The sequence below is a fragment of the Eublepharis macularius genome, chromosome 2 (genome assembly GCF_028583425.1).
Source record: "Eublepharis macularius isolate TG4126 chromosome 2, MPM_Emac_v1.0, whole genome shotgun sequence".
In the NCBI taxonomy this organism is placed as follows: Eukaryota; Metazoa; Chordata; class Lepidosauria; order Squamata; family Eublepharidae; genus Eublepharis; species Eublepharis macularius.
Genome location: NC_072791.1, coordinates 129988166 through 130005216, shown reverse-complemented (window position 1 = coordinate 130005216; position 17051 = coordinate 129988166). Strand labels below are relative to the sequence as shown.

The window sequence follows — 17051 nt, the reverse complement described above, 5'->3', positions numbered from 1 at the left end:
AAAAATACTTGGGAAAAATTGTATGCGTGTGTGTTTCTTTTCAGCGCAAGATCTGTTCCCTTGGCTCCCACTGTGTTAGGAAGCATTCAGCTTTTAGGAGCCATCATGATTCATTAATGCAGTCCAGCAAGGTAAGCTGTAGAACTCAACAAAAGAAAATCTTCCATTAGATCTTTTCCCCCTATGAAAATCTTTTAAACGTCCCTTTAAACAGGACCATTGTTAAGGCTCCTATAATGTGCACTCCTAAGTTTTGCTTGTCAGCTTCTCCTGCACTGTTTGTCCCTGCAACCTTTATGTCCCACACATGATTCCATGTGTGATGGTGGGACGGTAATGGGATAACGTGCTACCCATTGCTCTAAGAAAGCAGTCTGACTGAATCTTTCAATCTCTACAAAGGATGGAAGTTAATGGTCAGATGGACATTCCTCTAAGAGGTTTCCTACCTGCTCTGTTAATTTCTAACATTTCTTCTTGGGCAAGTGGGCATGTGTCGCTCTGAGTACTGTGGTGTGGAGAGTTTATGACAGATTTACAGTAATTGGGGGATCCCAGCTGGGGCGGCCGTGGGATATGCTTCTTTTTTTTCTTTGGTAGCTTCTGCTTAGCCATAGCTAAGGAGTAATACATTCCAAAATTGTTCACAATGACGGGCACAGGCATGGCAATGGTCAGCACACCTGCAAGAGCACAGAGGGCTCCCACCAGCATGCCTGACCAAGTCTGAGGATACATGTCTCCATAGCCCAGGGTAGTCATGGTGACAACAGCCCACCAGAAGCCAATGGGGATATTTTTAAAGTGTGTGTGTTTACTGGCACTAGGATCATTGGGTTTAGCACCTATTCTCTCAGCGTAGTAAATCATCGTGGCAAAGATCAAGACGCCCAATGCCAAGAAGATGATGAGCAGCAAGAATTCATTTGTGCTGGCACGGAGGGTATGTCCCAAAACCCGCAGCCCTACAAAGTGGCGGGTTAGCTTGAAAATTCGCAGGATTCGAACAAACCGGACGACTCGCAGGAAGCCCAAGACATCCTTAGCGGCTTTGGAAGACAGGCCACTGAGTCCAACCTCCAGATAGAAAGGCAGAATGGCCACAAAGTCAATGATGTTCAAGGTATTTTTGATAAATTCCATCTTGTTTGGACAGAAAACAACCCTCATCAGGAACTCAAAAGTAAACCAGACCACACAGACCCCCTCAATGTAGGTCAGAAAAGCCTCAGTCTCTGCTTCCAAATAGAAGCGCACCTGGGTGCCATTCCCAACAGTTTCTGTCTCTGTCTTGTTAACGATGGGATTAAATCTCTCATGAGTCTCGAGGCAAAAGGTAGTGATGGAAACCAGAATGAAGAACAGGGAGGCAAATGCAATGTACTGCAGAAAGAAAGACAAGAAAAATGGTTAGAGCATAGAGCTTGTTTGTAGAGAAAAAAAATACAAAGGCCATTAAAGAAAGCAACACTAGGAGAAGCAATCTCTTGTCACAGATCCTCAGGACTCATTTAGTAAAATAACAGAGTCTACCACCAGTTAATTTATTTAACTTGTTAATTGGGAGGGTGGGATCCAACCCTACATTGGGGCTGACTCCAGCTCAAGCTGAGTCTCCTGCCTCTTTAGTTTCCAACTGTCGTTGATGAAGACATTGGAGTGAGGTGGAGCCAGGAACCTCTCTGTCTGCCATGCTTAGACACAGCTTCAGCTGAGAGAGGCTTGTCATTAGTGAGAGGATAAGAAGCAGCCAGGCACCTCTCCATCAAGTCATACAAATTCATTTGGACAGAATTTTAATTTCATTTATATATATATATATATATATATATATATATATATATATATATATATATATATATATATATATTTAAATTCCTGTTAGCCTCTTTGGAAGCATGTTTTCCTGAAAAATGGAATAAAAATATAATAAATAAAATGAGATGGAAGAAAGAGAAGTTTCAGTTACAACTGACTGAATAGTATTTTGTTTCACTGGGTCTTTTTAACACCGTTTCTTTTTAAGAAAAAGCACATGCTTAAATTCTGCCCTAACAAAAGAAAAACCTATCTCCTTTTTGACAATACAGTCTGAATCTAGTAATGCATTCCAGAACCTGTTTGCCAAAATATGTACAATGGCTACCAATCAGCATTTGCCAGCAGTGAATATAGCCTTCCCTGGAGCCCTGCCAAATGGGGACAAAGTGGCAGTATTTTGCATTTCATAGAATAACAGTTGCAATGATAACCTCCCATAATATCACATAACTGAGAATATGCCAAGTATTAAAAAATCCAGTTTGTAATATAATCAGTCACAGTACCCTGCTTAATTTTAGTCAGCACACTACAGATAGACATGTGAGGAGCACCAGAAACTGGTGAAGAAAAAATAGCATGATGCAAGGCTGCTGAGAGAGGCAAATGAGGGAGGCAAAATTATATGAGGCCGGGTCACATGGGTTGGACTGGATCTGGGAGGTATGAGGGGTAGACCCAGAGCAGATCTTTGTCTATGGATATGCAATGGTTCTTGGCAGCTCTGAAATTAGGCAACAAGCAAAGTACAAACAGTTAAATGGCTAATCATGACATCAAAGCAAGATAATCAAACGAAGGGATATGGGCTATGGTAGCACAGATAAATGGGACAGGTGAATGTGGCATCAGGAACCAGTCTAAAATGAAGGACTGCACTGAAAAGAGTAGCTGCACACTTTTAAGGTTGGTCCAGAACTAAACTGGTGATTGCCCTATGGCATACTTACCTTTTATTTTCAGAGTTCAGTGGAAAAGACGGAGTCAATCAAGGCTTAAGAAGGTTGATGGGATATGATTGGCAGCTGACTTTCTATACAAGTTTGGACATTTTTAATTGGGTTTGTCTGATTTATGAGACTCACAGACTATAACCATACACATCACACACCACTGATCTCTGCGCAGGTCCATGGCGTGCACACAGATATCCTGAACTGTGCATACACGTAGTTGACAGCTGTTTCAAGATCCTTGTTCCACATATCTTTTCCTGTAGGTGCAGCTTCCTACACATCTGGTTCAGGGCTAAGCACTGGATGTCCTCACATAGAAAATACTTACTTCCAACAGAGGCCTATCATGCTTTTTCCTAACCAAAGCTCCATCATTTTATGAACAGGATTGTAGAATTTTACAGGTACTATACACTGATCTCCCCAACACTAATGCAACTAGCACCAGAAGGACATACAACAAGTAGCCAAAATACAGGAATTACTATTTGCTAAAATTATAATCTTATTTCTTGTAATGTTAGAAAAGGGGAAAATGCTTTGGAGTCAAGGTTTCATAAATAAAAGAGTTCTAATAGTCCATCATCCAAATACGGTACCCAGTCCATTAACTTTATCCTCATTAATATGACAACATGAATTTAGAAATAAATTAATCCCTTTTATAATATTTCATTATTAAATCTTGTGAAGGTGATAACTCTCTCCCAAGGACAGGGGACATTCTAAATATTGATCCTGTTCAATTTATGTTTTCACTCATAAACACTAGTAACAAAAGTATTACTCATATTTTTCTCCAGTATTTGTATAACTTGCATAAGACATGTACTTCCTCATATAACCATTTAATTATTATAAAATATATTATTTAAAAATAAAAGCAACATAAATTAAGAAAATTCACGTCTTTACATCATTTCATAAAGCATATTAACCAGCTCCTAGCCTTGGGAATAATGAATAACTCTAAGATTGAGCAAGTTTGGAATTCAGTAGCACTTTAAAGACCAACAAGATTTTCTAGGCTATAAGCTTTCAAGAGTCAAGCTCCCTTCCTCCAGATACCAATATAGCTACCCACCTATCTAAGAATGTGGAAGGAAGCAAATGCGAAACAGGACTTTTCAAGTAAAAAACCGTCAGTTCAGTGGAAAGGCAGTGTGCTAGATAGACAGTTGGAGTGTAACTGCAGAGACCTAGTTCAGATTCCCACATAGTTCTGATTGTTAAGAGATAGTCTTGGGAAAACTCAAGGGTGTTTTGTAAAATCAAGGGTGTTTTGTAAAATCAAGGGTGGTTTGTAAAATCTGGGTATCTTGGAAGAAATATAGTCAGTTCAGAAAATAGACTAAAGTTTCAAATTATTACAATAAAACGGAACAATTCCTCTTCCTACTCTATTTCCTTTTTCTTTCCAGATAGCCCCCTAGACTATCCCCTTTTCCTGCTTCTTGTCTTTCCACCACCAGCTAACCTGCCTTTTTCTGTTCTAGCCTTTAACTTTTCTTCCATCCCCTTGGCAATCTTGACTCAGGAAAACTGTGGCCCAGTTATGTGGTATTAGGCACCAGATCAGCCCAGTTTTTGCTGCGGGGAACTCACAAGGACTTTTGGGGGGACAGAGTTCACTTTCTCCTGAATCCCCCTTCTCACACTATTTCCTCTTTCCATCCTCCTGCAAACCCCCATATCCTCAACTTTCCCTGCTTCCTTCTATCAAGCTAGTTTTTAATCTGCCCCTTCTTCAGCTTTATTTATTATTTATTTCATTTATTTCCTGCCTTTTCCCACAATAGACAAAAAAGGACCAAAACTGCCCTGGAAAAGGCCCCCCTCCCCCTGCTTTTTACTGACAGAAACCAAGCCTTGAAGGCTGGCAATACTGTTGAGGTTGCTTAGCAACAGCCATTGAAGGCATTTGTTTCTTAAAGCTACAGACACTGCTTCTTTTATTTGGGGGGGGGGTTAACTCCCCCTATCCACATTGTTTTTTTCCCCTCTTTCTCTATTAGATTTTTATGCAAACCTGGGGTGTTTTTCAGGTGTGTAGAAAGATCTGTCTTGCCTGTTCATGGCTCCAGTCTCTGGATTTAAGTATCCATAGATTTTGACCACGTTGAGAATTAAATAAGTTGGTTGATACTAGGTGATAAAATGAAGATGAATCACCTACATGATGCCTTGGCACAAAAGGTCAATGCTATTATTGGATGGATCATAGTATCTGAGATGCAGTAAACAATGGTTCAATGTGAACCAGCCATAGTAAGATCTTACCCATGGACAGAAAGCCAGTAGTTAGAATGTTAGGCTAGGACAGAGGATATTCAGGTTCAAGTTCTTGTTCTGCCATGAAGTTCACTGAGTAACTTTAGGTAATTGGGTCACCAATCTTCCACAAGGTCGTTGTGAAGATAAGACAGAGGATGGGAGAACCATGTAAGCGATCCTGAACTCCTTGGAAGAAGTGCAGAATAAAAATGTGATCTAAATAGATAGAAACATAATGGGTGCTGACATGCTGGAATAGTTTCTGAGGACTACAGTGATACACGTAAGTACCCTAGGATGGTGTTGCTGGGATAATGATATCCCTCTCTTCACCCTAGGCCCCAGCTAGTACTTACGTTACTGTGGACAGTGTTGTGTAGCTATGCAATTCTCATGGGGGCCTACTGGATAGCACTGGTAATATCATTGTGATATTCTGGTGCATATACTTCCAAGCTCCTCGTATTTACATAGGTTCTGGTGAATCATCTCCATTTACAACTTGTCAGAATATTCACCTTTGCCTGATCTTATTGGATTGGTTGCTGGCCTTTGACATGGTTGATCACTCTATTGGATTAGTGTTTGTAATCTGGAATTAGTATTCAAAGGAAGAATTGTGGCTCAGTGGTAGAGTATCTGCTTGGCATGCAGAAGGCCCCAGGTTCTATGCAGAAGGTCCTTGGATGTGAGCTTAACTAGAACATAATCAAGCATCTCTGAAGAAACACCTATATTATTTTTTTCTGTTTGTTTTTTGGATTTCTGCTTATTTTTTCAAACTTCTGCAATCTATACCCTATTGTATAATTTATTGAAGGAGTCAGAGGCCACCTTGTAAGTTTAGAGCTGAAGTGCAATTTAAATCAGATTATTACAGGTCTCACTTCCCTGCTTTTAATACTTGTGCAGCAAACTGCTCCCCCCAACACACAATATCGATTGCTTCTGCTATGGGAACTGTTTAGAGTTGCCAGGTTCCCTTATCCTCCGAGCAGAGGTGGGAACCTGGCACTTACCTCATGCTGGCTCTGTGTCTCTTTTTTGTGCATGTGCAAAGCACAAGTGCACTCCCAGTGCATGTGTGATGACGTCACTTCTGGGAAGTGATGTCATCAGGCTGGCCATGGGCATGCTCTTGCACTTTGCATGGGGCTAATTCTGGCCCGTTTTGGGCCAAAATTGGCACCAGCAAAGCACAGGAGCATGCCCGTGGCCAGCGCAACAATTTCACTTCAGGAAGTGATGTTGTCATGCCTTCTGGGAGCACACGCACTGTGCATGTTCCTGGGATGCCTGCCAGTGGCAGGTGACCTCTGGGGGGCTTGTCACCGCCCACTGAGTTTGCCCACCACTCATGGGCACCTGGGAACCCTAGAACAGTATGAAATTCTGTGAGATAACTGCAGGAGGCTTGTGCAATGGGGCGGGGGAAAGACATTTGGGATGCAGTTTGACACTTTGAAGATTCATCTAGATTAGTCCTCATACTCTAAATCCTGCTGACCTCCCTCCACTTTGCAGATTGAACATCTGTGAGTTGGTAAAGTATGTGTGCCTGATGTGTAATTATGTTGACCTATACACATTTAAGATACAAAGGCAATTTTTTACTCCTAAGATACATACCCTGGAAAACAATCCCCTTAAACCTTTGCTGTAGGATATTACAAAACTGAAGGAAAGTAGTATATACTTGTATTTTATGTATTTTATACATTTTGAAATATTTTGAAAACTTCTTTCACATATCACATGTAATTTTTTTGTCAATGTGGGTAAATAACACATGCTGTAGCTGGAGCATGTGGTGCAGGATAATATTTAATGGTGCAAGACAATATTAGTGTGACCTCCCTGCATAGTGAAAGTCATTAGCACAAATTTTGTATACTCAATAATGAAGAAAGAACGTGTTTTGACAAGGATTTCAGAATCATTGCAACAGTACTTGCTGGCAGTAGAGATGGGCACGAACTGGGGGAAAATGAACCTTATGGTTCGTGGTTCCTTGCATTTCATGAACCACAAACCATGAACTTTCACAAACCTGCCCTGGTTTGCAAACTGGTTCATTTGGTTCATGAAAACATCACATCCAGGCCAGCAAATCATCACTTCTGGTTTAGCAGAAGGTCACTTCCAGGCCAGCAGAAGGCCACTTCCGGGTCAGCAGAAGGTCTGCAGGAAGTCCATCCCTGCTGCCTAGGGAACTGATTGATCGGCGCCAGGCTGTCTGCAGTGACAAACCAAAAAACAAAACAAACCAGCCTAAAGTTCATGGCGGTTCATCAGAAATGGGCTCTGACGAACCACCGGTTCGCGAACCATGAACCGGCCCAGTTCATCACGAACTTTGGTTCGTATTTCGATTCATGCCCATCTGTAGCTGGCAGTTTACTGCAAGAATAATATGATGCCAGGAACATCCCTCACTGTTCAATCTGCAAGAGAATAGTATTACCTTAACTGTGACCTTGTCAGGGTGATGTGGCTACTAAATTTCTTTCTATATACATTTTGTGTGTATGTGCTGTCAAGTCGCAATCAACTTATGGTGGTGACCCCAGCAAGGGCAAGTGAGAAGCAGATTGTGTCATGGATATAGCTAGAACTCTAGGAGAACAGTTGTTAGATATGACCAAGAAAGTCATTCAAGATGCCTTTGCACAGAGAAACAAGGCTAGCCCAGCCCCATAAATAAACATGCCACAAAGGGAGTCTAGAGGCCTAGAATAGAACAACCTTGGAAGGGCATGAAACAATGGAGTAACACAGTTGCATGGCCTCCTATAGATTAGAAGAGCCATCTGCCTTGTACCACTATACACAGAGAGTGTCTGAGAATGGCAGGAATGTCTAACTTCATACTGGAAATATTACTCAATAGATGTATTGGTTGAGGGCCAAAAGATATTCATACGTATGTATGAGAAACTTGTTATCACTAATTTTACATTGCCCTGGTTAAGACAAGGGGTAGCAAGAATGAACTATTTTTATATATTTTAAGAAGATGTTTCAAATATGGATAACTTTATCTGGTGTTAAAAGTTATAAGGTAATAGGTTAGCTAAGAATGTGAGTCCCTTTGAAGTGGGACTATTGTAAGGAGATGATTTTGAAACTCTATAAATATAACAGGCTAAACTGAGAGATTCCTGTTAGAAGGGGCTGCCTGCCTGTAACCTTCATATCTTTGGGTAAGGTACTTTTTCGGACTCCTGTAATTGCTCTCCTTTAATGATCTATGTAGCTATTATAATGGATGGTATGATTTTCTGTTGATTGGGTTGATATTAAGAATGTGAAATAATTTTGTTTTGTTAATGAAGACTTAGAATGGAAGCAGAGATCCATAATTGTATTACTTGTGTACAATACCCAGTAATGAACTGAGAACATTATCTGTGGTGTACCTCTTGCCAGAAGTTAAATGATTTTAGATAGGAAAGCTAACTAAACGCTTAGGGCTTCTTATGTGTACACTTAATTCTGAATCAGGCCTGACCAGAGACATCCAGAACAGGTGGTTTGCCAGTGCCTTCCTCTGCAGAGTCCTCTTTGGTGGTTGCCCATTCAAGTAGTGACCCTGCTTAGCTCCTAAGATCTGCCTTTCCTGTCTATATAAATTAGTAACAGTAAAAAGATGCAACTGTGTCCAAAACACTATTGAGTGCTTCTTTCTTTCCATCTTCAACAAGAATCGGGCCAGACAGAAATCTGATTTGATTGAGTGAATTGTTGTTATTGTACTTGTCTTCATCCTGCTAACTCTCATTCCCACAATTAAATCTGACATCTCTGCACTTCTTTGAAGTTCGGCTTATTCATATATTTATATATATCATTTTAATTTTTCTGCTTTTGATGAGTCACAGCTGAATGTAGCAAAAGTATGTATTCCCAGTGGGGAGTCCGAGGTGATATGAGATTTCTGGCATTAAATCTGCAACAGCCCATTCACACATGCAAACCATCACTTGGTGCTGCAGTCAGGTGATGGCCATGCATGTTATAAACTATGCCTTAGTTGAGGTGTGCTCAACACATTTGACAATTGTAGATCAAATGCCTTTGGGACATGACCCTTGATAGATTTTCTGACCAAAGTGTATGCAGTAGATTTCTAAATAAAATATTTCTCATCATGAAGACTATTTTTATCACCATTTTGAATCACTCTGATTCCTTTACATTGCTGTTTAATATTTCATCGAACAATGAAATCTGTTTAAAAATGGGATGTAAAAGGAGAACTGTGGCAGTTTGAGAATTTTTAAAGAAAAATAAGGATAAGAGAGAGAGGGGGGATCTTACCTTATAGGGGAAATGTAACTATAATCTAAGCTAGTATAAGGGTTAAGGGAATTCCTTTTCAGAGTATATGAACAAGGGTATAGTTAAATAAATATGCTAATGGGGTATGCTATATATAGTATACATAATATATTATGTTAGTGGATCAGATTGTATATTATATAATGACTGTGTAATATGGTGTTGTGTGCTGTGCCATATTGGTGGCAGGGCACACAGTAGGGGTTTTAATACATATTATATTGACAGTAGTATATTTGATAGAATATATGTTTAAAAGAAATAGAATATGTTTAAACTAAGATTTTTGTTATATATTATATTGTATTATACTGGTCTGCTATATTGAGGGGTATGGGATGTATACTATATTGATAGTATAACCGATGGAGGTATATTATATTGACAGAATATTTGATAGTATAATTGATAGAAGTATACTATATTGATAGGATATTTGATATATATGATAGAATATCTGGAAAAAAAATTTAGAATGTGCTTAGAGTAAGGGACTTTATTAAGTAAAAAGAGGGGTTAAGGGTTGGAAAGCTGTTGGAACTCGATAGGGAGGGGGGAGGAAAAGGGTGGGGGATAGGGTTAATTAGATATCGAGGGAATGTATGTATTAAATTTGACAAGTATACTCACCAATAAATTTTAAAAAAAGAAAAAAAGAAATCTGTTTGTAAATCCTATGACTGCAGCAAGGCTGTTTATAATTAAACTACCTATTTAGATGTAGCATTAGGAAGTGATGAGTCTTTTTCTGCCTTGATACTTGGTGCATATACTTAAATGCTGCTGACACTGGTGCTACAAATATATATATTTTTTAAATTCAGTATCAGATTCTCAATAACTGCCGCAAGCAAGCTGAGGAGCGGTGAAGTGTTTAAAATCATAATTTTAGATTCCTGGATAAATAATGCAAAATGTGATATTTTGAAAGGACAACAGATCACTGCACATAATCTCCAATTACAGTTGGTAGCAAATTGTAATATAGTTCAAATGTGTTAGGTCATGAGCAGCAGCAACTGAGATTCCTGTTTTTCCTGTGAGTGAAATATATCATTGCCTCTTTTATATTCCCTTCTGACTGGAAAAGTAACCTATTAGTATGCTTCATTCTCTGTTGATCTTCTCCTTGGATTCTCACAAAGGTCACAGCCATTTAGAGGTATCCCACTAGCCATAGGAGGCTCAGCAGGAGAGAAAGTCTCTGGGAGTTATACTTCATTGAGTTTATGATTCAAGTTGTGCATTTACAGCTAAGGTGAGTCCTCTCCTTTTGTCCAATTTTAGATATCTCTTGAACTGTTCATCTTTCACTTCTACCTCTTTCCCTTCTAACCTCCCGGCTTATCAGTTAATATCTTCTATAGAGCATGCCTCCACATGTAGGCCTTCTCTTTCAGAGCTTGCAACTAGACATGGGCACGAACGAAAAAAAACCATGAACAAGCTGTTCGTTGTTTGTTGTCATCCACGAACAATGAACAATGAACAGTAATGAACATGACCCTGTTCACAAACATGTTTGTTGCTCGTGACCCCTTAAAGATCCCTTTAAACTATCAGCTGGCAGGTGGCAGGGGGAATTCCCTGAAGCCGCCTGCCAACTGATAGTTTAAAGGGCCCTTTCCTGCTATGTGCAAGGGGCAGGGCCCTTTAAACACCCCACAAACTGACCTTCCCAATGTCCAATACCCACCAAATTTGCAGGGGACATAGTCTTCACTGTCCTCCGAAGACCCCCCAATTTTCAGAGAGATTGCACCCCGGGAAAGGCATGATCCATGGGTCCGTCCCTTTGTTGTCATTTTCTCTTCACAGTGGCAAAAACAGGACTCTCTGGCAGAAGCTATTTTGAGGGGTTACAAACTGACCTTCCCAATGTCCAATACCCACCAAATTTGCACCGGACATAGTCCTCACTGTCATCCAAAGACCCCCCAAGTTTCAGAGAGATTGCAGCCTGGAAAAGGTATGATCCATGGGTCCTTCCCTTTGTTGTCATTTTCTATTCACAGTGGCAAAAATGGGACTCTCTGCTGGAAGTACTTTGAAGGGTTAAAGCCAGAAGGAAAGCCAGGAGTTCAGACAGAGTTCAGTCCCTGCCATTGTCAGGGGAATTGATTGAAAGGCCCCAGACTATCTGGCTTGACTAACAGCTGACGAAGGCAACGAATGAGGCTTGCAATGACCACTTGTTTATTTAGAATGGAGCCTCATGAACGGCTTGTTTGCAAACAGACGAATGGGCTGTTCATGGGTTTTTTCCATTCGTAATGCTGTTCATGCCCCTGTCTACTTGCAACCTGAGACAGTGCCTTTTCTGTGGGAGTTCCTTGGCTTTGTAATTCTTGTTCTAGGTTTGTACCACTTGCTAAACTTTAGGTGCCAGGCAACATTATATTGTTTTCCTTGACATGTTACACACAGTACTAACACCTTCGGCCCTCGAAACAGTGAACTAGAACTTCTCAGAATACCAAGGATACTGACATGATGATGATGAACACAGTCATATGAGCACTCATTGCTTGGACTTTGACAAGATGCCTTTGCCTAGAACCAAGTGACATATTCCCCCAAATTAAATCTGTTTTGAGTGCAGGACACCAAGCAGAAAAATCCAAAAATGCTAAGCTGGAAAAAAATGTGAGCAACCTTCTTCATGTTATTGCATGGTCAAAATGTTCCTTCATTGAACTACAGTTTTTGACAGTATGCCTAAGAAATATTGTTCAAATCACAATAGTCTGGGATTTTCAGGCTACAAAAGTTATGAACAGTACAAAACCAAATCAGAAACACCTGCAGTGTATACAATAATATTGAGCCATGCAGTCTACACTGCCCAAAAAACTGCTAAACCAAACTGCATCCTCTGTTCACTCAAGACCCAGAATTAATTATTTCAATTAATCCTGTTTTTCTTGACAAGTATGATTATTCTCTTATAACAGTAACAACAAAAATAACAAATAATTTATGAAAGTTCAGCAGTCTTTTAAAACATAGTGAGTAGAGGTTCCTGCCCCCCCTTAACACCTATAATCTCCAATGAAGGTTTTGAGCTCCCCAAACAACATTTAAAATAATAAAAGTAAATACATTTAATTTTATAAATAAGCTTAATATTTTATTCTTGTATACAGCCAACTGTTTATGCCATTCAAAGTTCTGTTCATGGAAGCAATTGATCTGTTTTGCATTATAAAACATAGCCAGTAAATGTGCATAATATTATATCTTTAGTTGTGCATAACAACAACTAGAGACACACATTTTTTTCTTTTTTTTAATATAGAAGAAAAAGATTTAATACAGGAAATGATAAAACCATAAAATACAAACAAGAAAGGGATTAAAATTAAACCATAAAAGAAATGATCAAAATAACTTGGCAAATTGTTAAAAACCCAAGAATTACAATAAACAAGCAATTAAACTTTGTTGCATTGGGGGGATTACTTCTTTGGCATCTAAAACTGGTTTCCATATTTCATCATATTCGAATAAAGGGACTACCATATGCAAACTCCCAAAAAACGGATTGTGCATAATCCTACCCATCAAATATTGCTCCCAGATTTTCTGATACAATTTTTTTAGCAATGGGCCTACGGGGGATTTCCAGTTCCCAGCAATGACCAGATGGCAGAGGCAACTAATGTCGAAACAAGAGGTCTGGTATTCCTATCTAGCACAGAGTCAGGCCAAAAATCCAATAGGAAAAATTCTGGGGAGTATGGCAACGAAAGACCCACCATGTTGGATATCTCTTTGAGAACCACTCTCCAAAATTCCTGAACAAAATGGCATTCCCACCACATATGTAGGCTCGTGCCTTCTTGCTTGCAAGATCTCCAGCATAAAGGGCTCAACGACCTATTCATCTGATTCAATTTATGTGGTGTTAAATACCAATTGGAAAACAGCTTGTAAAACTGGAGTTTAATATTCCAACAACTAGATTTGTTGGAAGGGGAGTTCCATATATGTTTCCAATCAGATACCAAGAAAACCCGTTTTAAAGAATCAGACCATTTTTTTTGGTATGGCAGAGGGTCTTTATATCTCGCCCTTAATAATAATTTGTAAAGGGTTGAAATCCTACCCTGTTTGCCATCTTTCCCACTCCAAATCATTTCCTCAAAAGGAGTTAGGGACCGGAGCAAATCCTTGGACCTGATCAGCTTGGTGAACAGATGTTTCAGCTGATGATATCTAAACCAAGATATCCTAATTCTGAACCTTTCTTCCACTATAGATTTATCCAGAATTGTCCCATTTTTAATCTAATTAATAATCAACAATATCCCACAGTCTTTCCATTCCCTAAACTCACTTAAATCCTTTCCTGGAGAAAACCAATCTTGGTTAATGAAAGATGTTAGGGGAGAGATAACTGGAGCTAAGATTTTCCAGTATTTATCCCAGGTTTTCAGCATGTCATCTAATAGGGAATTGGAGGAAGTCATAACTGGCCTGTTTTTAGCTGAGGACCAGATGATTACTGGTAAGGAAAGTGGTGAAGAAAAGAAACTCTACAGAGATCCAGGTTTCTGTTGGGTTCAATCTTAAAGCCTGAATCAATGGAGCCAAAGAAGAGGCAGCATGATATAAAGACAGGTCTGGGACATTCAGACCACCTAAACCTGAGGGCTGACATAACATCTGGAACCCAACTCTTGGTTTGCGACCAGACCACATAAACTCATTGAGAGCCCTTTGCCAAAGCTGTATTTTTCTTGGATGTATTTTAACTGGGAGGGATCGGAACAGAAACAGAAACTTAGGGAGAGCAAGAGATTTAACCAGTGAGATCCTATCAAACCATGAGTAGTTTTGTTTTTTCCATTTAGAAAAATGTATGTTGGAAATGTGCCAAACAAGAAGGGACATTTTTCCATATGTGGTGGACATGTAAGAAAGCAAAGAGTTTTTGGTTGCAGATACAATAATCAATTCAGAAGATTTTGAAGATTAAACTTCAGTTGAAACCAGAGACTTTTCTGTTGGGAATAACAGACAGCCAGTTGGAAAAAAGCTTTAGAATACTGTTTTTATACTTTATTACAGCGGCAAGAGTACTTTATGCACAAAAGTGGAAAACTACAACATTGCCTACAGTGGAGGAATGGTTGACAAAAGTTTTGGAGTTTGCGTTAATGGCAAAACTTACTGCATTGATTAGAGAAAGGACATTAGTTAACTTCTTGACTGAATGGAAACCGTTAATAGACTTTTTGCATGAAATGGATAACAAGGATTTGATGACATCTGCATTTATGGATTAAGAAACATGAACAATAGAAAAAAGGAGTTTTGTGACTAACCTAGAATAAGTGTGACTCTAGAAATGATATATACTTGTTGTGGAGAAAATCGGAACTCAACCTGTGGTGTAATCTAGGGGTTTTTTTTGTTTTCTTTTCCCTTTCCCTTTTAATTATATAGATATATGTGTTGTTAGTGTATCATGTTTAGAATTGTGTGTTTTTTCTTATTCTCTGTTTATTGTTTATTATGTTATGGTGTATAGTTTATAGTTTAAATAAAGAAAAATTTAGTCGTGAAGAAAAAAGGATCAGCACAGATTTTAAAAGTTCATCGAAATTTACCTGAACGACATCATTCAAGCATATGGGGATAAAAACTCCTAGATATCTCATTTTCTTAGTAACCCATTTGAATGTAAATTGTGTTCGTAACCGAGCTACTGAACTAGGGGTTAGATTAATGGGAAACAACTCGATTGATTAACTGTTAAACCTGAGATCGAACTAAACTAGTGTAGGGTTTGTGAGATTGATTCTAAAGAATCAACTGGTAAAGAGGTAAAAATTAAAATATTGTCAGCATAAAGTGAAACCTTGTGCTCTTTATCCCCCACTTTAATACTATGGATCTGAGGATTTTGCCTTAGGGCTTCTGCCAACGGCTCCACAGCAAGTGCAAAAAGGAGGGGGGAAAGCGTACAACCCTGACGGGTACCTCTATTTATATTAAATAAACCAGATTTCAGATTGTTAGCCTTAACTTGGGCTTGAGTGGATGAATAAAGAGCTTGCAGAGTACACAGAAACCTTGGGCCAAATCCCATATGACGAAAAAGGGAAAGAAAATAGGACTTTTCTATAGAATCAAAAGCTTTGGTCATATCGAGACTCAGTACAACTGCCTCTAAATGTTGAGTATTACAAAAATTTATAATATTCATCGTCCTCCTAACATTATCCATTAGGTTTTTATTGGGTATGAAATCCGTTTGATCTGATTTAATTAACTTCTTGACAATTTTCTTTAGACAATTGGCCAGTACAGAGGTAAAGATTTTATAATCTGTATTTAACAACGCTATTGGGCAGTATGATGCTGGATCTGAGGCATCTTTACCTTCCTTTGCAATGGGAACAATAGATGTTCTCCATGAGGGAGAACTTTGGCCATATCTGAAGGATCTCATTACATACATTGGTTAAAGGGACTAATAAACAGGCAGAAAATGCTTTATAACATTCGGCCCTGAAGCCGTCAGTTCCAGGGGCTGAATTGGCTTTCAGATTTTTAATAGAATCTAAGATTTCCTGTGGGGTTATGGGATTATCCATAAGGCTTCTATCCGAATCAGATAAAGTGGAGAAGAAAGTATTAGAGGGGAAAAAATCCTCAATTGCTTGTTCCTTGGGCCTCGAGGATGAATATAATTTTGCGTAGTACTCTGCAAAGATATTCACTATTTTCCTGGAAGAATGTTTTTTTACTTTATTAGAGTCTAACAAGCCCTGAATATGGTGGGATTTCGTCTCCTTGGCTCTTCAGGCCAATAGCTTTAATGACTTTTGAGAGTGGGTCCAGTATTTCTGTTTCATAAAAATGAGTTGTTTTTGAACCCATTGTGAATCAAAGATATCTAGCAATCTGCATTCAGCTAACAATTTTTGATAAGTTTCCCCCCCTTTTAATTTGTGTTCCTGTTCTAACCCAGTTATATTAGCAATCATTTGTTCTCTAATTTTTGTTCTTTGTTTTTTTAAGTGGGATGCCATTGATATCAGCCTCCCTTGAATAGTTGCCTTCATCGTATCCCAATACATAGCATCTGAAATATCTGCAGACTTATTTGATTCGAAGTAAAATTTCAATTCATGGTCAGTCTGGTCCCTAAGGTCTTGTCTGTTCAAAAACATTGTATTAAATTACCATGACTTATCTGAAAGGCTTTCTCCCCCCCCAATACATAGAACAGTGAATCCAGGAGTGGTCCATAAGCAACTTTGGACCCAAGTTGGCCAATTTCAACCCTGATAAGAGACCCTGGGATACTAAAAGATAATTAGTCCGAGTATGCACATCTTGACGGGCTGAATAGTAAGAATATTTTTTAGCTCCTGGATACAAATATCATCAGGAATAAAAAAGCTGGTATTTTTCAAGAAGATTCCTAAATTTAACTGAAGCTCTGATTAATGGGCCCTCGTGCTTTCTAGAGCTGGTTGTATCCATTTTGGGGTCTAGAACTAAATTGAAATCCCCTCCCAGAATCAATTCCCCCTCTTGAAAGATTTGCAGTTTTTTCAAATATAAGTTCTAAAAAGTCAACTTGGGCTGAATTGGGTACATAAATTGTGGCCAAAGTTATTTTTTGTCGTTAATATGCCCTTT

The 17051-nt window shown here is 39.0% G+C and overlaps 1 protein-coding gene across 3 annotated transcripts in view; it reads right to left on the bottom strand.

The window, feature by feature from the left end:
- Positions 1–17051, bottom strand: part of KCNC1 (potassium voltage-gated channel subfamily C member 1) — a 218929-nt gene that overhangs the window by 16626 nt on the left and 185252 nt on the right. For 2 of the 3 annotated variants that reach the window (XM_054969850.1, XM_054969848.1), the window contains exon 2: positions 450–1383. In XM_054969850.1, the coding sequence (XP_054825825.1) occupies positions 450–1383 (934 nt within the window). The remainder of the gene's footprint in view (positions 1–449; positions 1384–17051) is intronic. The other variant, XM_054969849.1, reaches the window with a different exon arrangement.